At 33.5% G+C, this 20,825-nt stretch overlaps 1 protein-coding gene across 1 annotated transcript; it reads left to right on the forward strand.

Moving 5' to 3' along the window:
* Window positions 1–9,318: 9,318 nt before the first annotated feature.
* Window positions 9,319–16,859, forward strand: LOC128237012 (baculoviral IAP repeat-containing protein 7-like). The gene is made up of 10 exons (XM_052952183.1): window positions 9,319–9,397; window positions 10,645–11,667; window positions 12,232–12,311; window positions 12,520–12,671; window positions 13,105–13,174; window positions 13,714–13,845; window positions 14,140–14,333; window positions 14,507–14,660; window positions 14,777–14,884; window positions 15,903–16,859. The coding sequence occupies exons 2-10, from the start codon at window positions 10,661–10,663 to the stop codon at window positions 16,088–16,090; spliced, it is 2,085 nt and encodes a 694-aa protein (XP_052808143.1). The 5' UTR covers window positions 9,319–9,397; window positions 10,645–10,660; the 3' UTR covers window positions 16,091–16,859.
* Window positions 16,860–20,825: the final 3,966 nt, after the last annotated feature.

Below are 20,825 nucleotides of genomic sequence, written 5' to 3' on the forward strand. Positions count from 1 at the left end.
TTTATACCATGCATATCATGTATTTTTTACATCAAATTGCAAGTTTAATAGGAACTCATATTCATTGTAATGCCTGCTTAATGGTTGGATGCATAGGATAATTCCCTTTTTTAATGTTATCACAGCAGGATTCCTGATACTTCCTGTGTTTATTTTATTGGTTCTGACCTATCAGGGCTAACACTGTTATAATCTCATCACTAAAAGTATGAATAAGCATTTTATCATTTTGCTTAAATTTAATCAATTTTAATGCCTGGTTAGTCGGCCATTTGGTAGGATAATTTCCTTTTGTGCTCTTTTTATAGACAAAGATAAATAATTACATTCAGTATCAAATGCTCATAAGATGTTAATGTTTGAAAAGTAATGAAATAAATCGTGCATATAGACATAGTTACATAACATCTATACAGGATAGTAACAGACAATTGCAATATCATTTAGATTAGTATTTATTAACTTTTTGATGAAGTTATAATAATATGAGCTACTATTTTTAAATCATTTTAATTAAAGCAAAGTCTTTTTTTCAACATCTTTAAATCACAATTACTTTTTTATCTTAAACATTGGTTTTGCATTCACAGTTTGAATATAAATCTTATATGTGTAGGATTCAGAATTATTATTTTGTAATCATTAATTGACTTTAATTAAATGTCTGAATTACCAAAAAATCATAATTGTTTGGATGTTATAATTGTAGCACAATTATATTTATATCACCCCTATTTTCAAATATTGGCTTCCAAAGAAATTTATTGTATTTATTTAAGAAATTCTATTATTCTCATTTCACCTACATTAGAATTAAAAAAAGGTCAAATATAATCTGACAGTAAATGACGGGTAGAAACCCCTTGTCTTTAGTTACTGGCCCATTAAATGATTAACATCATAAAGTCATCAGTAAACTGTAACTGCTTGAGGAAATGATCTTATCAGTAAAATTAAATCAATATAGTAAGGCCAATCTGAGTGGACAAGGAAAATCAATACTGGCTTATCTAATAGACTACATTAGTTTATCCATAGTGCACAAATTGTTCACTACAAGTGCACTCCTAGTGAACAAGAGTGTAAAGTTTGGTCTTAACAGTAATGTACATGTTACATATTTTTAAATGTACTTCATTTGTGTATATGATATGAGTAAGTAATCTTTTATTTGATTGTTTTATCTTAGAAAAATATTAGACTTAAAAATACCCATTATTTGTTTACAAACTGCATAATTTCAAAATAAACCTGTATTAAAAGATGTACATAGTTTCGGGCTGGAAGCCACGACAGCTTGGACACACGCGACATTCATTTGCTTGGTGTAGGTCTCGCTGAACGCCATACTGTTGTGAATCATTATCAACCATATGCACAACAACTACACATTTGTGCCTACCAACCCTTACTCTTGGCTAAAACGGATATTAGTACAGAATGTTTAATTAATACATTTGCATTTGTATTTTACGGTTGTAGTTTCTGTTGATTGATAATCAGAAGCCTAATTTCTTTCAGGCAGGAAAATGACTGAATATTACTATTATAAGAAGAATTCCAGCCTGCATTAAATACTTTGTTGGATCATTGAGACAGATTTGACATCCATGTCTATCCACAAGGCAGTCACATCTGATACGCCTTGGTCACGATATAATGACAATTTCCTTTTTGCTGTTGTTACGTTGTAATTTTCTTAACATGTTATGTTAAAATTGTCTTTTTTATGTCTCATGATATATAGAATATATCTGTCGACTCAACTTATACAGACTTCCATCGCTTGATTTGACGCGTTTTCTAATTTCAACCTCCAAATAGCCAAAATGTGGCTAAAAACTGTCGTTACAACGTTTCATTTCAAAATTACCCCTTTTTTAACATAAAAAATACTGAAAAATAATTGTATCAGATATCTAGAGCATTGAGTAAGCAATTTAGTCTTCTTTCTGTAGCTGGTTATTTCATTTAAATTGCATAAAAACTGACGGAGTACTACTAAAATAACTGAACCCACCATTTCGTTACCAAAATCTGGCTTTTTCAATTCAGGTATACAAAATGGCCAAAATTTCTTAGCAATATGTTATTTTGTGAAAATATGACCCTCAATTGGAAGAACTACAACTCATTTATCAATAGCAATAAGAAATTTATACATAATACCTACATTACCAAATTTATTATACGCCTGAGTATGCACCCAAAAATACAGAAAATTTTGTCCCATCCGTAGACGCATGTTTTTCCCAGCAAGGAATATGCTTAGCATATAACCAACCAGGCAGATTTTGCATTTCCATTCAGTGACCAAATATATTATTTGTTGCATCAATATCTGATTGTAATTTGTAAATATGAAGCTCAACATGTCAATGTCCCATCCGTAGACACCATGTCCCATCCGTAGACACACATAAAATGCTCAAAATTTGCATATATTAAGCGAAAAGAACCACTTTCCTTTGACAGAAATGTAGCACATATTCAAACCTAGGCAATGGATTACCAAAAACAACTCATTACCTTTGTATTTTCATTTTTCCACTTCTATATGTTGCTAAAACATTGAAATTCATGCCTTAACTTATTTTTTTCTATAGTGTGTATGTTTGGGAATTAAAATAAGTAGCCAAAATACAGGATGGATTATGCTGTTTTAGCTAGACATAAAGAGGCCTATTAGAAATTTATTTATGGTTAAGAAAATGAAGTACAGTAAAGCTGGTAAATGTCTACGGATGGGACATTTAAATCACGCTATGTACGAAATGTCCATTTATAAATTCAGGTGTGACTAGAATTAACATTAATTCAAAAATGGACAAGCAGAGAAATAAAAACCATTCAAATATACCTGAAATTGACATTAATGTAAGTGCAAAAGCACCAAAAAGAAAGAAGGTGCAGACAATATCACAAACAATACTAATGGAGAAAACCAGACTCCTAGACAGACACCGTGTAACAATAAGAATAGAGAAATGAAAGAAAATGAAAGCCTGAAAAAGAAGAAGAATGTGCTTAAAGATGCTTAAAGTACAGAATTGGACGATGGGGATAAAACTTAAAAAAATACAGTGTGCAAAATAGACTTTCAACAGACCAAGATACTACAAACATTGATCAAACAAAAACAGATGGTACAATAGACAACGATGATATTAACAGATCCAGAACAGCCACAAATTCAGCTGAAATATAAGTAATGAGATGTGTGAGCCTCCATTTAATTCAAGAAGCAAGAAGTACAAAATATAGAGCAATATCAAAAGTAAAAGAAAGTATGCCTACAACACCAAAGCGTAAAACAAGAGTGTAAGAAAAACTGATAGAGTATGTCACCAACGATGAGAAGAAATTTGGAAGAAAAGGGTTTTATTTTACCAAAGAGTGCTAGAAGAAATTTAAAGCTGAGCGAAACAGTCAATATGAACAACATTAAAAGAAGAATACCGGATGTGAAATTGAGTCATGGAGGGACTTCACAAGAAAAGAAGACAGAATACAACAATGTGTTGCAATGTGTGCTTGATAGGAATATAACCAAATACCATACTAGCTTTGGTAGTGGGATTGCTTCCTTCCTACAAGTTAGGCGACCAACAGGGAAAATAGACAACACCAATGAAAAGAAGTGGAAACTAAAACCAAGAAAGACAAGGAAAGATAGGCTGACTGCAGGAACTGTATTTTGTCAGTAGATGTGTCCGGAAAAGTACCGAATGAAAATGATGTAGAGTTACTCGATGGAGAGAACATCCAATCTCAAGTAATGACAATGACCTTGGCCGAGGCATATGAATTATTTATTTTCTGGAGTTTTTAAGTAGTTAAGAAAAGGTCATTGACAAAATGTCATTTTTACATATGATTCAGAACAGTTTCTCAGTTTTGGAGTATATATACCAGTTATCAGGGCTTTTTCTGCCCATTTTTTGAAAAAGGATCCTAGAAATTTTGGGAAAATTTGCGTCACAATTATGCCTACGATTGGGAAAATTTACAGTTAAAATAACAAGCTTTTCAGTCTCCTGCAAATGAGGAAATTATTACATATAAGTTTGTTTTCCCTTTCAAAAGCCCTAAAACAGCTTAATTCTTGGGTGTAAATATTTATTGCAGTGAATCATGACAGATACTAATTTTTCATTTCAAATGATCTCTGAATGTGATGCAAATCAATGATTTCTGAATTCAGTTATCCCCAACACTTCACATCACCTAATTTTAGGATGTTGAATGAACCGGTACAGGTAAAAACACTGTTTTACTTTTGATTGGGATATTTTTCTGAAGATTGGAAAAAATATCATATATTTTGCTTTAGGAATGGGTCTGATAGTCGGATCCGTGGGTACTATATAAAATGCCCTGGTTATTGTTAATTAAACATGTTTCTAAGTTAAAATTTCCTTGAAACATTGAAGTAGTTAGTAACTGGATACAGTATAAGTATTGTGGATACCATCAGGGAATATCTTATGCCTGCAGCTTGGTATTACATTAAATAGTTTTATGTCCCATCCGTAGACACTTACAACACATGGTACATTTACATCGTGTCTATTTCTAACAACTGAACTAGTGAAAAATCTTACATTTGGTGTTCAATGAGGAATTTAAAACATATACTAATTGACACCATTATAATTCAATGAATTTTCACCTTTGAAAGTTGCAACTTAAAACTGAACTTAAAAGGTCCGATTATCAAATTACAATTACATTGTAAAAGGTTGTCTTACTGAAATCTAGAAATATTAAATATCTTGTACTTCATTTTTGTGTTCTGTTAGCATTTTTGCAACAAGAGATGTTTATACTAGGTTTGTAACTGAACTTAAAGTTCATATGTAAATATATAGTGTGCCTTTTGTCCCATCCGTAGACACTTCGGACCGGATACAGAAAGTGATCTAAAAAAATTATGCATCAAGATAATGCTGAAAAATTGGTATGGCCTTGTTTGTTTTTGATTTTGGTGTTAGAAAAAATCACTTTTATTTGCTTCCTTGGGCTTCTAAAAATGGTAGATCATTTACAAGCAGTCAAATTCAAAATAATATCATGACATTTATGGTTAAATCTCATTTATTTCTACTAAGAAGGAATAAAGTCAATTATTTTGCCCATAACTGTTTATTTGGCACCTATGCAACAAGTCTGGCTAAAAAAAGCATTATAAAAGAGTTCTGTCACATTATCAAAAGCATTTAAATATACATCACAAAATTATTTTTTTCAGTATTCCTTGATACATAAACCTCCCTGAAAAAAAAAACTGGAGATCGAACCTAATGATTTTATTCGAATTATTATAACACCATGACCCTACTGTTATGGAACGTATGTTATTTGGCTATTTGAATACTTTGATTTTTTACCCTTTGTGAAACACTTTTTGTCATTATATCGCGACCAAGGCGATAGAGATGATGCCAGTATTTCATATAAAACATATTTGAGTTGGTGTTTGTTGTTTTATAAACTCACTGTATTCAATAATCCAATGGAGGTGGTGGTGGTGGTGGTGATGATGAATTTTATTGATAAATTTAGTAATTTTCTTTATATTATATACATGTATGTATCAGCTTATTGTTGTTGTTTTTAAATAATGTTGAGAAATATTAAACTGTTTATATTTTATTTTTTATATGTATGGCAGTATTATTATCTTTACAAATTAGTTAGAAAGTACTTTTTTTTCTTTTACAGCACTAAACATTCTAGATGGGTAAAGAACCTGAAGGGGCATGAAAACCAAATCAGCATTGACTCAGCATTGAGTAATTATCATCTGTGCACACACTACAAGTACAAACGCATGGGAACAACCAAACTTCAAATGTTGAAGAGTGAAGAATTATTGTGAACAATTCTAAATGTTAGAATACCATTGACTAAATAAAACAAATAGACATCGATTACCAACAGAGACTGTTTACATGTTATAATATTAAAAAGACATTAGTTGAGAACTTTCACTCTGACATTTTTGGAGGGGCATTTATGTAACCGCCTACTTAGTGTTCTTGTTTGAACTTTCTTTACATATTTTAATTTAAAAGTACATTCATTGTTTTTAAGTCTGAATTCTGAGTTAGTATCATAAGTTAAATTCATTTATTTGAATGATTACATTTTATGAATAAGTCCAATTAAGCTTTATCAATTTTTACAAGAAAAGGGTTGATTTTTAAGCATTTTATTAGTTATAAAAATGTATAGTTACATGACATTATGTATATTTTCTTCAAAACTGAACGGTAAACTATCATAAATTGTCTTTTAAATTGTTCATTAGACATCATAGAAAATATTTAAAATGAATTCAGCAGGTTGTCTTATTATTAACTATTTTTTATGAATTTATAAAACTGCAATATATTTTCAAACATCGAAATACTGCTCTGTTCCGAAGACTCGCAAGATCAATCAAAATGATTTTTTTTTCATGTGTATCATTAATATGTTCGGTTGAGCTTATTTTTCTGTTAACTGAAGTTTATTTTACCACAAACTGTTGTGTTTATTTCATAATCTCTGATAATGTGAAAAAAAAATCAAATATAGACAATATTTAATTCATGGTAAAAAATCTTCAAAATTTGGATAAAAGTCCCATAGTGTACCATGATAATAACTATGTTGTCGGTAAAAGCTTTATAAAAGTGTGTATTACTTATACCTTAATTCAGTTTAAATAATTATGCCCTTTAAGGATTTGTGTTTTCATATAGATTTCCTGTTATATTGAGCTTTGTCAATTGTTTTTGTTGTTTTGTATTATGTACAATTACTACTTCTATTTCCTAACTTTTGACTCATTTGTCAAATTGAATTGTTACATATTTAAGTGAAAAAACACACACACTTTATTTAAAGATGCACTCTTACTCCCAAATAAGACTTATCACAATTAATATTATTGTATTATTGTTTTGATTTTTTTTAAATGGGTTGATAGATGTCAACAACAATGTTTCTAATGAAGGATCTTGAGTTCAATTTGCTAATAAGAATGAACATAAAACATGGTATTTCTGCCTTGTGATACTATAGTAGACCACAGTAAATCTTTTAACAATCACCAATCATTTAATATGTGTCATGCTTTCTGCTATTATAAACAGGGTCACAAGCATGTTATCAGTAAACAATATTTCAGTAAATGCATTATTTAGTAAGTAGTTATTGTTTTATCATTCAATTTGATGTGTGTTATAAATACAATTATATGTATTTATATGTATTAATTTCAAATAAGAGTTTCACTTTAAAGATGCTCATTTAAAGATAATGAACAGACACACAAAAACTAGACACATTTGATACTAATCATATGAATGATTATTGTTAAGGTGACCACTGATTTGTTTTGGAGATATTCATAAATGGGTGTTATTCTTTATTGTCTTTAGTTTCTTAAACATTTAAGGATTTTTATAATTGCTTTTCTGGTATATATTACAATGTAATTTAATGCAAATGAAAACATACTTGAAACTGAAACATTTGATACTAATGATATAAATGATTATTGTTTGCATGTACTCTGATTTGTTATGAAGATATTCATAAAGGGGTGTTCTTCATGTTATTATACATTTTGGACTTGATTTAGTATTGCTTTTCTGGTATATATTCATTCGATGCACAAAGAAATTATTTTAAGTGTTCAGTATCACTTTCACACATTGTTTACTTTTTTTTGCATATTTGGCCTATTTATGCTTATATGTGCATTGCTGTATTTCAAAACCTTTGTGAAAAATAGAAACAGTATTATTTCTTTCATACATAGTCTGATACATATTCATTTTGAATGCGTTATTTTTATCATATTTGAAAAAATTGCCATTGTCCAATAAGATACATGCTGTTTTTGTGTTAATATCAACTAAAACATCCATTTTCAACTTTTCTTTACTATGTAAATGAAGAAGTTAACATTATAACTCCATTGACCAGATTTTTATGCAATTTTACATTACATTTTAGTATTATTAAACAGCTAAAAACAAGGCATGTTATGTTATAAATGCATTTCACCTAGTAAACAATGTTCACTTTTTATATAACAGTTCAATAATTATGTTCTATTTATGTTAGCAACTTTCAGACGAAATGATAATGTTTATCAAAGTACTACAAAAATTGTTAAATTGTTATTTCATATCACTTCTTCATGATGAATGAGGTAACTTATTCTTCCCTACAAGTTGTCATTCCAGCATGGTGACGTTGCCCCCTCCCCCTATATGATTAGAACTGCAGTGTACATGAACAATAACTCTATTTCAGCGCATTGCAAGAGTTATTCCCTTTGTATCTTTTCCTGCCCGGAGCATAACTAGAAAACTACTTTTTTTGAAATTTCATTAAACATCATTCAATGGTATTTAGCACAACGAGAGGAAGTGCAGTGCACAATGACTATAGCTGTTTTTAAGCTAATTACATAATTATTGCCCTTTGCCGCTTTTTCTTCACCAGAGCATTACTTTAAAACTACTTATGGTATTGAAATAAAACTTGGTATATGGGTAGGTGGTAATGAAAAAAAGTACAGTGCACAAGCACCCTAATTCTGTCGTGTTCATTATTGTACCCCACCCCTAATGAAATGTTCAACTTGAAACTATTCAATTTCAATGCTTTTGCCTATGTTGTCAAGCAGAATACTACAAATATTTTGAGAATACCGTAGATGCGGTTCAATGCACCATAATATGCTTGTTGGCCTTGACATTTCTTGTTTTTCAACATATAACAAATGCATAAACTATTAAACGGCGCCCTTTGATGCTTTGCATCAATGGTCTTTCTTGTTAAATCTTTAATGTGTTTCTAAACATCATGGCGCTTTCTTGGTTTGATATGTTATAAATTATATCAATTCATAATCATCCCCACAGTGGCTTGATGACAAAGGCTCATTAAAGTCACAATAAAAAAATTCAACTAGCCAAAATTATATTTTATACATACTTGAACATGTAAAAAAAAAACACCCTATACTGTAATGTTTCATATTACAGTATAGGGTATTTTTTTTTTCAAATCTCATTTTATGTTTATGGCAATGTATTATATTGATGATATACATGTTCAAGTATGTATAAAATATAATTTTGGCTAGTTGAATTTTTTTATTCTGACTTTAATGAGCCTTTGTCATCAAGCCACTGTGGTCATCCCGGCTTATTTCAATCACTTATTTAGAGTGTTCAAAAGTTTGTTTACCATCTCTTTATCTGGAATCCCACTCTTACTTGTACGTTTTTATAACCAGATCTATAGCTAAGTATAGCGCAATTATTGAATCTGACCTATATTTTGTACATAATAATATACTGTTGAATGTATCGGACTCGAAGATAAGAAGGTTAGTAAATGCATTTGTTTTTCATCAAATAACAAACACTTTATGCAATCAAATATTTCAAATTAGCAACTTAAGCCTAAAATCAGTGAATGCATGTTAAAATCAAACGTATTTATCTATGTTTTATTCAAAGATTGACCTAGTTGACATAAAGTGCATATGTTTACCTTACAGCTGTAATCTGATCATTTTGAAATATTGAACATATTGTATATGGTTGTGAAAATGCGCAAATAGTGTTATTTGATTACCTAAACATGAACACGTTGTGGTAAATATCATTCTCCACATTGGTCAAATTATTGATAATAGTACGTTGTTGTTTTTTAATTAAACTTTAATTGTTAAGTGTACCTGCCATCGGACAAAAATCTACAGGTACATGTTTTTAATTTGACTTTGTAACAGTATAATTTCCATATTAATAAAATGTCAGCATGATATGTATTGGTTAAAATGCAACGTATTAATCGAAGAAAACAATAATATAGCCTATATGTGATTCACGATTTTTTTGTCTACTATTTTCACTTCATTTCACAACGTAAGGCACATGGTGTGTACCAGTGAGGTTAAATGAAATCAATCTTGAGTGATTGACAGGCGCGTTGCTTCAACCACTTCAACCCTACCCCACTTCGGTTTTTATTTCAAATTCGGGTTTTTTGGTATGACAAAATTTCGACCTGTCAAAATTTCATTACGCATCTGCGTATTAACGTAGTCAGCTACGCGCCTGATTGAAGTATTAACTAGAAATACCACAATCATGACAATGCGACGAAGCAGGTTTCAAAAAAACACTGTTAATATGAAATGTTGATATGTTTTCACATGAAGAACACGCTGAAATTTGGTATAAGTCAGTATTCTAATTTTTCCTTGCATCTTTCATTTGTGAATTGTCGAGAATAACTGTGCTCTTTACAGTGAACGGTCATTAATGGGATGAAAATGTCATGCGGACAGTGAGGAGTTTATTTTTTAAGTTGAGCTATTTATGTTAGACATGCCATGACCCCACCCAATTACCATTTTTAGTTACTTAAATATAGATAAATTGTTGTATTTGAAGAATATCTATGGTTGTCATTCGCTCAAAATGATCTTACCTTTGGCCAAAGAAGATTATTTTAACAACTTTGTATCGTGTAACCTTGGGTTACATATTTAATAAATCGTTCTACTCTAAATAGTGTGTGGACTTTGAAAAAATATAACGTTGATTTTCAAATATCCATTTTCAGATTATATTTACTCAAGATGGACGATAAAACGACCGGAAAAAAACTACACGTCAACAAAAATGCCGTAATTAGGAAAAACTATGACCTCCGTTGGCTCAAAATATCTGTGTCATCTTTCAATGACGATTGCGTTTCATTGTTTAAATTCATGGTCTTCGTTATTGATAAATTTCCAATACATCTTGTACTGTTCCGTCGAGATAGAAATTTGCAATGTTATGTACTTTTCAAAATACCAAATTATTTGATTAAAGTAAAGCATTTATTTAAACGGTGTGTAGATTTTAATACCCTTATTGAATGGAAACAGTTAATGGTATGGGAAAGGAAGGACAGTTCATTTAATATATTAACAGAGAATGCTGATACATATAAGCTATTTCGCAATGTCAGCGAACTGCTACGAAGAGATACGCATTCAGATACATCAGAACCAACAATTCTACTACAGTACACAAACATGATTGGCTTCCATGTCATATGTGATCCAAAGTCACCCTTTGGCCCAAATGCATGGCCAAAAGGAGACATTGCAAGAAAAGTAATATCCATCAAGAACAAAAACAAAACGGGGATCATATTGGTGAAACACAATCGGCACACATCCCCGACAAATGTACGACCTGTTATTAGATTGGAGTCGCAATTTGTGGCACCAGCTTTCAAGACTGAAACTTTTACTTTTCATACTCAACCGCAAGTAAATGATCAATTTGGAGAATTGTTGTTGTCGTGTGGACGATCAAGGAAGTGGACTGGCAAATGTTTTGTAATTACTGGCCCCGTTGAAAAGGAATTTCAATTGTATTTAACAAAAGCGAATTTTGACAAACTGTTTCCTGTAAATAACATTTCCAGTACCCGAGAAGCGTTGATAATGTTGTCAGCTGTGAAAGCAGTTTATGAAGGACAAATACCACTTGAAGACTCCTCTCAAAGATTGCAAGGCAAAACTTGGTATCAGGAAAACAACACTAAACAGCGTAGACCACGATATTCACTGTACACTTCAAATGCGGCTAGGTATGGTTCATTTATTACGTTTATTTTCCACTAAAGCAACATCACTATTATTATTTGTACACGAATTAGTCCCGATTTCTCAAAACGTATACATAATAGACCGATAGGCTAAAACAATCTATATCAGATTTGAAAAATCGGCATGAGGTGCTCCGAAAAATGAAAACTGGAAAGTTCATCAACTGTTCGCAAATATAATTTTGAGTAATAAAATACCTTGCGTACTCACAACAATCCTTAACTCTCTGAAAAGTCTCAATTAAATATGCAAATTTAAAGGTATCATACTTATACGTCTTATTTCTATGAAGGCTTTTGAATTTTCCTAAAGAAACCGACATTTAACTCAATTGTGTACTTCGTTGTCCTGCTTAGAATATAACCTAGACTGAAATGTTAATATGATATTGTATAATCGAGAGTTAAACATCTTCCTTTATTTGTATTGAACGTATGGACTTCGTTTTAATAAAACTTAAACGGCAAATATAATTTATCAAAATTATCGTCTATAAAACAATGGATTGGTTTAAGCACCACTTTTCTTTTACTTTACCTACCAAGGTACGATACATTCCTTCCTCTGTGGCCGCGAAACAGACCGACTCCGCAACAACTAGCAGGGGCTGGTTTCTTCTTTACCAGTACGTACTTACATGCAAACACTGAACTGCTTTATGCACAGTAGCAATACAAACACCAATACAATAAGATAATCTCGGCATGATCAGCAAAGCAATAACATTAATGTATTTCTCGAAAATCATGAATGCCATTGGATGACATTTACGTTTAATATAAAGGCTGCTCCATAAACCATTATATTCAATATCATATCATCCAATTACCCAGGAACTGATGACCTTGTCCGATGTTATTATTGTGGAATCGGTCTAAAAGACTTTTCCGACTACGACGATCCCCTTGTGGAGCGCATAAAGAACGCAAGTCAGTGCCCATTTCTATTGGAATATCTAGGAGAGGCAGAGTTAGCACGGCGAAAAGTATGTTATTCTAGTTTCTTTCTATAGAACGTTCAATCATTGTGAAACACCCTTTATAGTTTATACAGATATTGCCTGAAGAAACACTGCTATATCAAACCAAAACTTATAGTATTATGATAACGCATTTAAAATAGAACCACGCGTCTCTGTTTTGGGGTTTTGGTTTCTATGTGTAGTTTTGTTCCACTCGTAAGTATGTAAAATCAAGTAACTCGTATTTCGAAGTTATAATGAATATTCGATAAATAAAACTCACTATCAATTTCATGTTTTTTCGAGGTAGGTGTATGATAAGAAGTCGGGTAACAAAAATTGTAATAGCAATTCAGACATAATTATAGCATGTGTTTTGATATATTTTTCAATTATTTTGATATATTTTTGATATTCATTTATTGATCTGCAAATGCAAATACATAAACATTTTTAGAGGCAGTTAGAGCAAGAAGGTCCAGAAAATATTCGACAGAGGCAACTTGCGGAGCTTCGAACCCCGTTAGGTGAATTATTCAAATATTAAGATAATGAGTGCAGAGCAATGATACTTGTGCAAGGTATAGCAATAGCAGATCGTAATGGGATGTATGTCAACTAAAATTATTTATGAACGAAATGCATATTTGAATGAGCGATGAATGAAATCGTGTTTTAAGTTCATGACAATATAGAAATGTAAAGGACTTTCTAAATGGGGAATATCTCAGTTTCTTGTCACTATATATAACGTTAATTTGGTAGATAGTAGATAGTACTATAAATGAAGATCGATTGAAAAAGATCAACAGCGGTTTGATCCCTCAAACATCCGACCAACATTATTTTTTCCTTTAAAATTCAATTTGTTGTTATTTTAATAGATCAATGCTAGTTGAACGAAAGTTACAAAACGACCACATAAGGAAGTGCATAGATAAATACTAGGCATTTATTGAGTAACGAAGTCAAATCGATCCCAATACTAGTAAATATTAAATAAGTAATTAATTGCAATAAAATTTTAACTTTGAATAAAACGAATTCCAACGAACCCAAAATTTAGATTATGGCACATGGACATGCCGAAATCCGGCCTACAACACATACGAAGCTCGGATGACGTCTTTTAAGAACTGGCCTGAACATTTCTACCAACGGCCGCACCAACTAGCAGAAGCCGGCCTGTATTACACTGGTAAGTTACAATGAACGTGTAGTTATATTTCATGTACTGGTATAAAGTACATGAAGGTATAAAGTGGTTCAATAAGTTCAAATAACATTTAAATGATAATTAAGAACGAAACACATTAGAAGATACTTGATGGAGCTTTATTTTAATACTGTTAGTTAAAATGTAATAATATTTAAAACTAAAATGATAGTCGGTCATCAAGTTTTTCAAGATAGGGATCATTTCCATTATACGTCCATGTATTTGATCGTTTAATTAATTTTCTCTAAAAAGCAACTAATTTCACATTCTCAGGTATAGACGACCACGTGCGTTGTTTTGCCTGTGATGGAGGACTGAGGCGCTGGGATCCAGAAGATGATCCTTGGATAGAACACTGCAGATGGTTCCCGACATGTCATTTTGCGCGGGAACAGAAAGGAGACGAATTTATTGCTCTTGTGCAAGCGTCAACAGATGCAGAAGAAACAAGTGAAGCCTACGTGGGTGTAAGTAAACTTGATATTTATCTAGTGCATGCCAAATCAGATCGTACAAAAACAACAAAAACATTAATTGTCATACGTTAATATATTATATAAATATTATATATACATTACTTAAGATGGTAGCCTCAACTATATCTAGTCACTCACCAATATTTCCTTTTTTAATTTGCTAGAACCGACGAAGTGAATTAACGAATATAAAGTCCAGAACGGAGACACAAGCGAAATTTAGTCGGGAGGTTGAGGAGCATAGATCAGCGTGCACTGATGAACTTGGGTTCACAGACAAACAATTCAATGATGCTGTCCAACAACTATTTGGCAGAGGTATGACTAATTCTATGCAAAAACATGTATTATGATATTTTTATCACTTAAGTTGAATGTTTTATTGTAGACGTATAAGAAAAATATCGTAGAGAAAGCTTTTTTTTCATATTTAGGTAATGTTCGACCTAGCATTGAAGATATTGTTGCGTGCGTGGGAGAAGAAGAAGCAAAAAATGGCAATATATCAATATCTCAAGGCCATACGTCTGTCCAAACACCAGGTAAACACCACGAAACACAGTTACTCACATATAAATATTCGATACTAACATACGAGAGCAATTTATAACACAGACTGTCGAAAAATGTTCACTGTGATTGTATTGGTTGAGTTTTAACTTTCAAAGCAAGTATTTTTTTATGGTAATTATTTGGTATAAGTGGAAGCATTCAAGGGTCAAAGGCATCTAAATAAAATTAAAATGTGCTTTTATATCAGTGCAAGGGTACAAAGTCATTTCATATGGAAAACACATACATATCACAAACTACACATTGTATGTGGCTTTGTTTTAATATGTGTTCCCTATACGCAAAGGCATTCTTGTTATCCTCTTAGTCATTGTTGAAAAGCGTCAAAGATCGAATCGACGCCATCGGGTAATACCCATTCGTCGAGCATGCAACAGATTTTATTAAGTCTACAAGTATTTAAAACCACTACCGTGTATCATCAATATTCTACCATTTCCATTACATAAGTAATGTGCTTTACTTTCAACTGCGTTTTTGACGTCCATATAGCCTATATAGGTATACTAAGTCGACTAAATACGTGATAGACCTGCTTCAGACAGCTCAATCTATCAGGAAACGTTGATTTACGTCCTCAATGAAGCTTTATTTGTATCATACCTTCAAAAACATGTTTTAAGTATAATGACAATGTATTTTTTGTATGTATAATGACAGTATGTACTTTCTTCAATACAAGGTCCTAATACCTGTATATAAGAGATGAACTACTTATACATGGAATAATATTTAACATTCCTACATCAAATACTATGAAACATTCAGGTTTATATAGATGAAGATTTGACCAATGACATATAATGTAATTTGGGAGTAACATTGCAAAATTAAGAACAGGATTTTAATCTATAACATAACTTTATTAGAATCCATCGAACATGCATATCTGTCAGCCTTTGATGTAATACAAATAAAAAAAATGAGGCTATAAGACTGAAAAAAAAATGAACTTCACCAATGAATGCTTGTTTTCGATGTTTACAGAAGACATGCTGGAAGAAAATGTGAAACTCAAACTTATGTTAAAGTGCAGCAAATGTAGAACAAACCAGGTGGACGCCCTTTTCCTACCCTGTGCACATCATAGGATGTGTGTGCAGTGTGCCAAAGATGTACAATTATGCCCCATTTGTGATAGACCTGTTCTAGAGATACTAAGAACGTTTATGTGAAATAATGTCTGCCCCACACATGCTCGTATATGTTAATGGTATATATAGGTAATGTTCAATGTTTGTGTTTCAGAAACTTGTTGAATCATTCATAAACTGCACTCTCACAGATTTACCGTTTTTACAACTTTTTTTATATTTTGTCTTGGAATGAGCAAATGTTTGCGTAAATATCTGCAAACCAGTGATAAAACACAGCTGACAAAAGATCAGATCACAGATTTTCATAGTTCCGTTCGAAAATTAATGTGTTATGACTAAAAGCATTACTAACGGTTTAAGAAAAATGCCTAAAACATCAATATTTGAACTTAAATATAAAAAAATGCGATCTGGTTTTTTTGTCAGCAGTCTTTTATGAATGGTTTACATGCATTTTCGCATAAATTGGCTCGTTCCAAGACAAAATAAAAAGTTGTCAAACAGTTCAATCTTTGAGAGTGCAGCTTTAATGAAACTTCATGGAATCACGTGTCTCTATTCAACTGATTTACATTCTACATCAGCGCATAAAATAATGCATCCATTTCTGCAATTATATTTATATATTAGCGGTCATCGGCACCTACTAGTTATCAATAGGAAGCAAATTTTACTGGATTTAGAAACCAATTACATTTCCCAAGCCAGACACAGGCCATAATTTCTTCTAACCCGCCGACGTGTTCAATAATAAATTAAGAGCGCTATACTTTGTTTAGTTTGTGCATTATATCACGGTTATGTAAATATACAATGCATTCTGATACTGAATAAATAATATATTGCAGCAACTGTTCCGTAAACTATCTAAAATGAGGTAAAAATGAAGACATTCAAAGGTAAATAAATATAAAAACGAACTGTAATTGCAAAGTTTTATACCAAGAAGCTTTATTGAAAAACAAAATAATGCTATGAAATATGGTTCCAACAATGGAGCATTCGTCGTGTGTTTGCAAGCCATGTTCGTTACGGAGCCGTCACACTATTACTTTCTCGTCAGCAATCTACGACGTTGAGGAAGCGTTCGTAATCGTCCGTGGTCGCTGGTATAGCGCCAGAAGAGCGTTGTGTGAACGCTGTAATCGTCGGTGATCGGCGGAGAACGCAGGTCCGAAAATTAAGTTTTGAACATGCACAACAGTTCTCATGGATACCAGCATTCTTCAATGTTTAACTTTAAACGACTAAGGGCGACCTGTCAACGACCACTGAACGGACCCAAGCGCAGGCAGCGAGTAAATAACGCCAAACGTCGACAGGCCGATAGACACACGTTAGTCATCCGTCACGTTAGTCATCTGTTAGTCACACGTTAGACACACGTTAGTCATCCGTTAGACACACGTTAGACACACGTTAGTCATCATTTAGACACACGTTAGACACATGTTAGTCATCCGTTAGACACATGTTAGTCATCCGTTAGACACATGTTAGTCATCCGTTAGACACACGTTAGTCATCCGTTAGACACATGTTAGTCATCCGTTAGACACACGTTAGTCATCCGTTAGACACACGTTAGTCATCCGTTAGACACACGTTAGTCATCCGTTAGACACACGTTAGTCATCCGTTAGACACATGTTAGTCATCCGTTAGACACACGTTAGTCATCCGTTAGACACATGTTAGTCATCCGTTAGACACATGTTAGTCATCCGTTAGACACATGTTAGTCATCCGTTAGACACATGTTAGTCATCCGTTAGACACACGTTAGTCATCCGTTAGACACATGTTAGTCATCCGTTAGACACACGTTAGTCATCCGTTAGAGACGTTAGTCACACGCTCGTCTCACTTTGACTACTCGTTCGTCGTGCGCCAGTTACACGTCAGCACACGATAATAGTTTTCAGGGGTGTCTTACTTGGTCGCGGGTACACGATCATCATGCCCTAATCATACGCCAGATGTGTCCACCTCACCCTAAATCGCCCTAAAATTGAACGATTTAACATTCGTAGAACGTTGAACAGAACGCTGTGGTGTGACGGGCCAATTACATAAATAAGTTCGTTGTACACACTTCGGATATAAGGAATTTGTTTGTTACACAGATATACTATAATAGGACACTCCGGATATAACGACCACACCTGAAAGCTCCCGATGTGTTCGTTATATCACTTGAATGTTTAAGTCTGGGTTTGCCCCTGTATTTTTTTATAGTAGTGTTAATGTTGTATATAATCATATTTGATTAACTGTTCACGCCTCCGTGTATAGACACTGTGGTGAACATATGGCAGTATGTGTGGGAAGACACACTGACTAGAAACCATACACGTTTGAGGTGTGTTGCCAGGGCCATTATCCCAGTCGTCGCATAAATTACACATAAAGCGAATGCACCAGGCTGACAAGTGCCACGTGTGTGACAGGTATGGAAAGTCATTTGCAGAATGGCATACTACTGTAACGTTTCTTCCCTAGCTAGCTCTGACACGCTGCCTTAAATTAAACTACAAACTTATTCTCGGACTGCATTTTCCAAAAAAATAAATATGAAATCAGTAATATATTCATGCGATTAACAATGATTGCTTACAAAACCAAATGATTAGAAATTATTATTATTATGGTTCAAGAATCAATGTTTAATTATCCCAAAACTAAGAACGCGCAAACAGAAAAGCTACAACACCTATGCCTTATCTTACAGGGCCAGCATACAAAACGCTTATAAAACAATCTCACAATATATCAGTGAAATCCGCAATCCTAATTGTATAGCTTGTACGGGGAATCAAACCATTGACCCACGGCGTCGAGACACAAACTAACCATTCCGGTGGTGTGTATACTCGCACTCGGGCCCATTCGGCGAGTGCTCCGTTAAGGTTGTTAGTTATTTTAGGTTTTTTTTTGGAGCATAGTGCACAGACAGAATGTGGTTAGAGCTACCCTGGTTCTTGAACGTGCACCAGGTACCCCCATTTAACGTCCCCCCCCCCGGAAGACGATTAGTATTTATATTTGCACAGCCAAGTTTCCGCAGTTCATTTGTGGCAAAAGGGAAAAGGAAGAGGAACACCGAAATGGTTGAAAATGTCTGGCAGATATAGATTTTGCCAGATGGATTTATTTCTTAAGTTTTAAATAAGGAAAAAGGTTTGTAGAGTTAAAAAAGCGATCACAAAGTTGGACGGCTGCGAAAAAAGACGTAGACAAAGTGCCCGACAGATTTAAATCGGTGATGAAATTGATCGATAGAAACTTTTGAAAGAAATAAACACAGATGATAATGACAGCGAGTTTGCCATAACACTTATTGACAGGTCAGTGTGTGAAAGGATCACGTGGATGTATTTTCGGCCACATACTAGCTCGTATTAACAATTCTAAGCTTGTTTTGAGAAAATACTGTATTTGCCGATTTTGAGACAATCTGGTGTATGCCAGTAGTCAATCGATCAAAATTTGGATCTACCGACGGACCGACATGTGCAAGGCAATTCATCACTTCTTTTCGAATTCTCGAATGAAGAAGGGTGGGGGGGGGGGGGGCATAAAACTATATTTGCATACATACGTGTACCGGGATGATCCCATGGTGACCAACATCCCTCTCAAGTTTCATGATAGTAATACTTTTAGAATTACCAAGTCGTCTGCATTTCTACGAGCACGCAAAATGTAAAGTATTGGTGAAAATTTGACAGCGAGAACTTTATAATTTATTATGTGTAAAAGTGCATCGTTTGATGCTTCAAATGCCATTTTAGTCAAGGTACAGTTGAAATTTAAAGCACAGGTGCTTGGATGACATCCAGGGGAACTTGAAAACCTGACACCGACTGCCAGATAGAGCTAGTTATGGGTGTATGTATGTACGAGTAAACGAAAGTGAATTCATAAAAAAATGCAGGGACGGGTTTAGTTATAGGTACGTTATAATTAAATGCTAAGTACCATGACGTGGTCTAGAATGCCCTCTATATTTAAGATAGGGAATGCTACTTCAGATTGAAATTTTATTTAAATCTGAGTGATGAACATATTTATAGTTCTTATACATGTACTTAAAATTCAGTCCAATACCTGCACTCAGGGAGACAAAAGAAAACGTAAATATCCGGGAAATTAAATGTATTTGGCTGGAACAGAACTTTGCTGTGTCCCGGCCTGATGTGACATGGATGCTCTGTCCCGGCCTGATGTGACATGGATGCTGTGTCCCAGCCTGATGTGACATGGATGCTGTGTCCCGGCCTGATGTGACATGGATGCTGTGTCCCGGCCTGATGTGACGTGGATGCTGTGTCCCGGCCTGATGTGACGTGGATGCTGTGTCCCGGCCTGATGTGACATGGATGCTGTGTCCCGGCCTGATGTGACGTGGATGCTGTGTCCCGGCCTGATGTGACGTGGATGCTGTGTCCCGGCCTGATGTGACGTGGATGCTGTGTCCCGGCCTGATGTGACATGGATGCTGTGTCCCGGCCTGATGTGACATGGATGCTGTGTCCCGGCCTGATGCGACACGGATCGCATTTTTGCTAACGTTGCAATTCTCTTACAATGTTGTAAAATGATTCCGTGAACATTAGGTTAGCACAGTATTTATAAACATATTAACAAAGGTGTTTTGCATTTAAAATGAGATTATTTGAGTAGTTGTATATATAAAACATTTAAATATTTTAAAACAGACTACAACTATATCACGAACAAAAATGGCAGTAAGAATGCAAACTAGCTCAGTTATATACAATCTATTAAGATAGCATAATTTTAAAGGTTT

The sequence above is a fragment of the Mya arenaria genome, chromosome 6 (assembly GCF_026914265.1).
Source record: "Mya arenaria isolate MELC-2E11 chromosome 6, ASM2691426v1".
NCBI lineage: Eukaryota > Metazoa > Mollusca > Bivalvia > Myida > Myidae > Mya > Mya arenaria.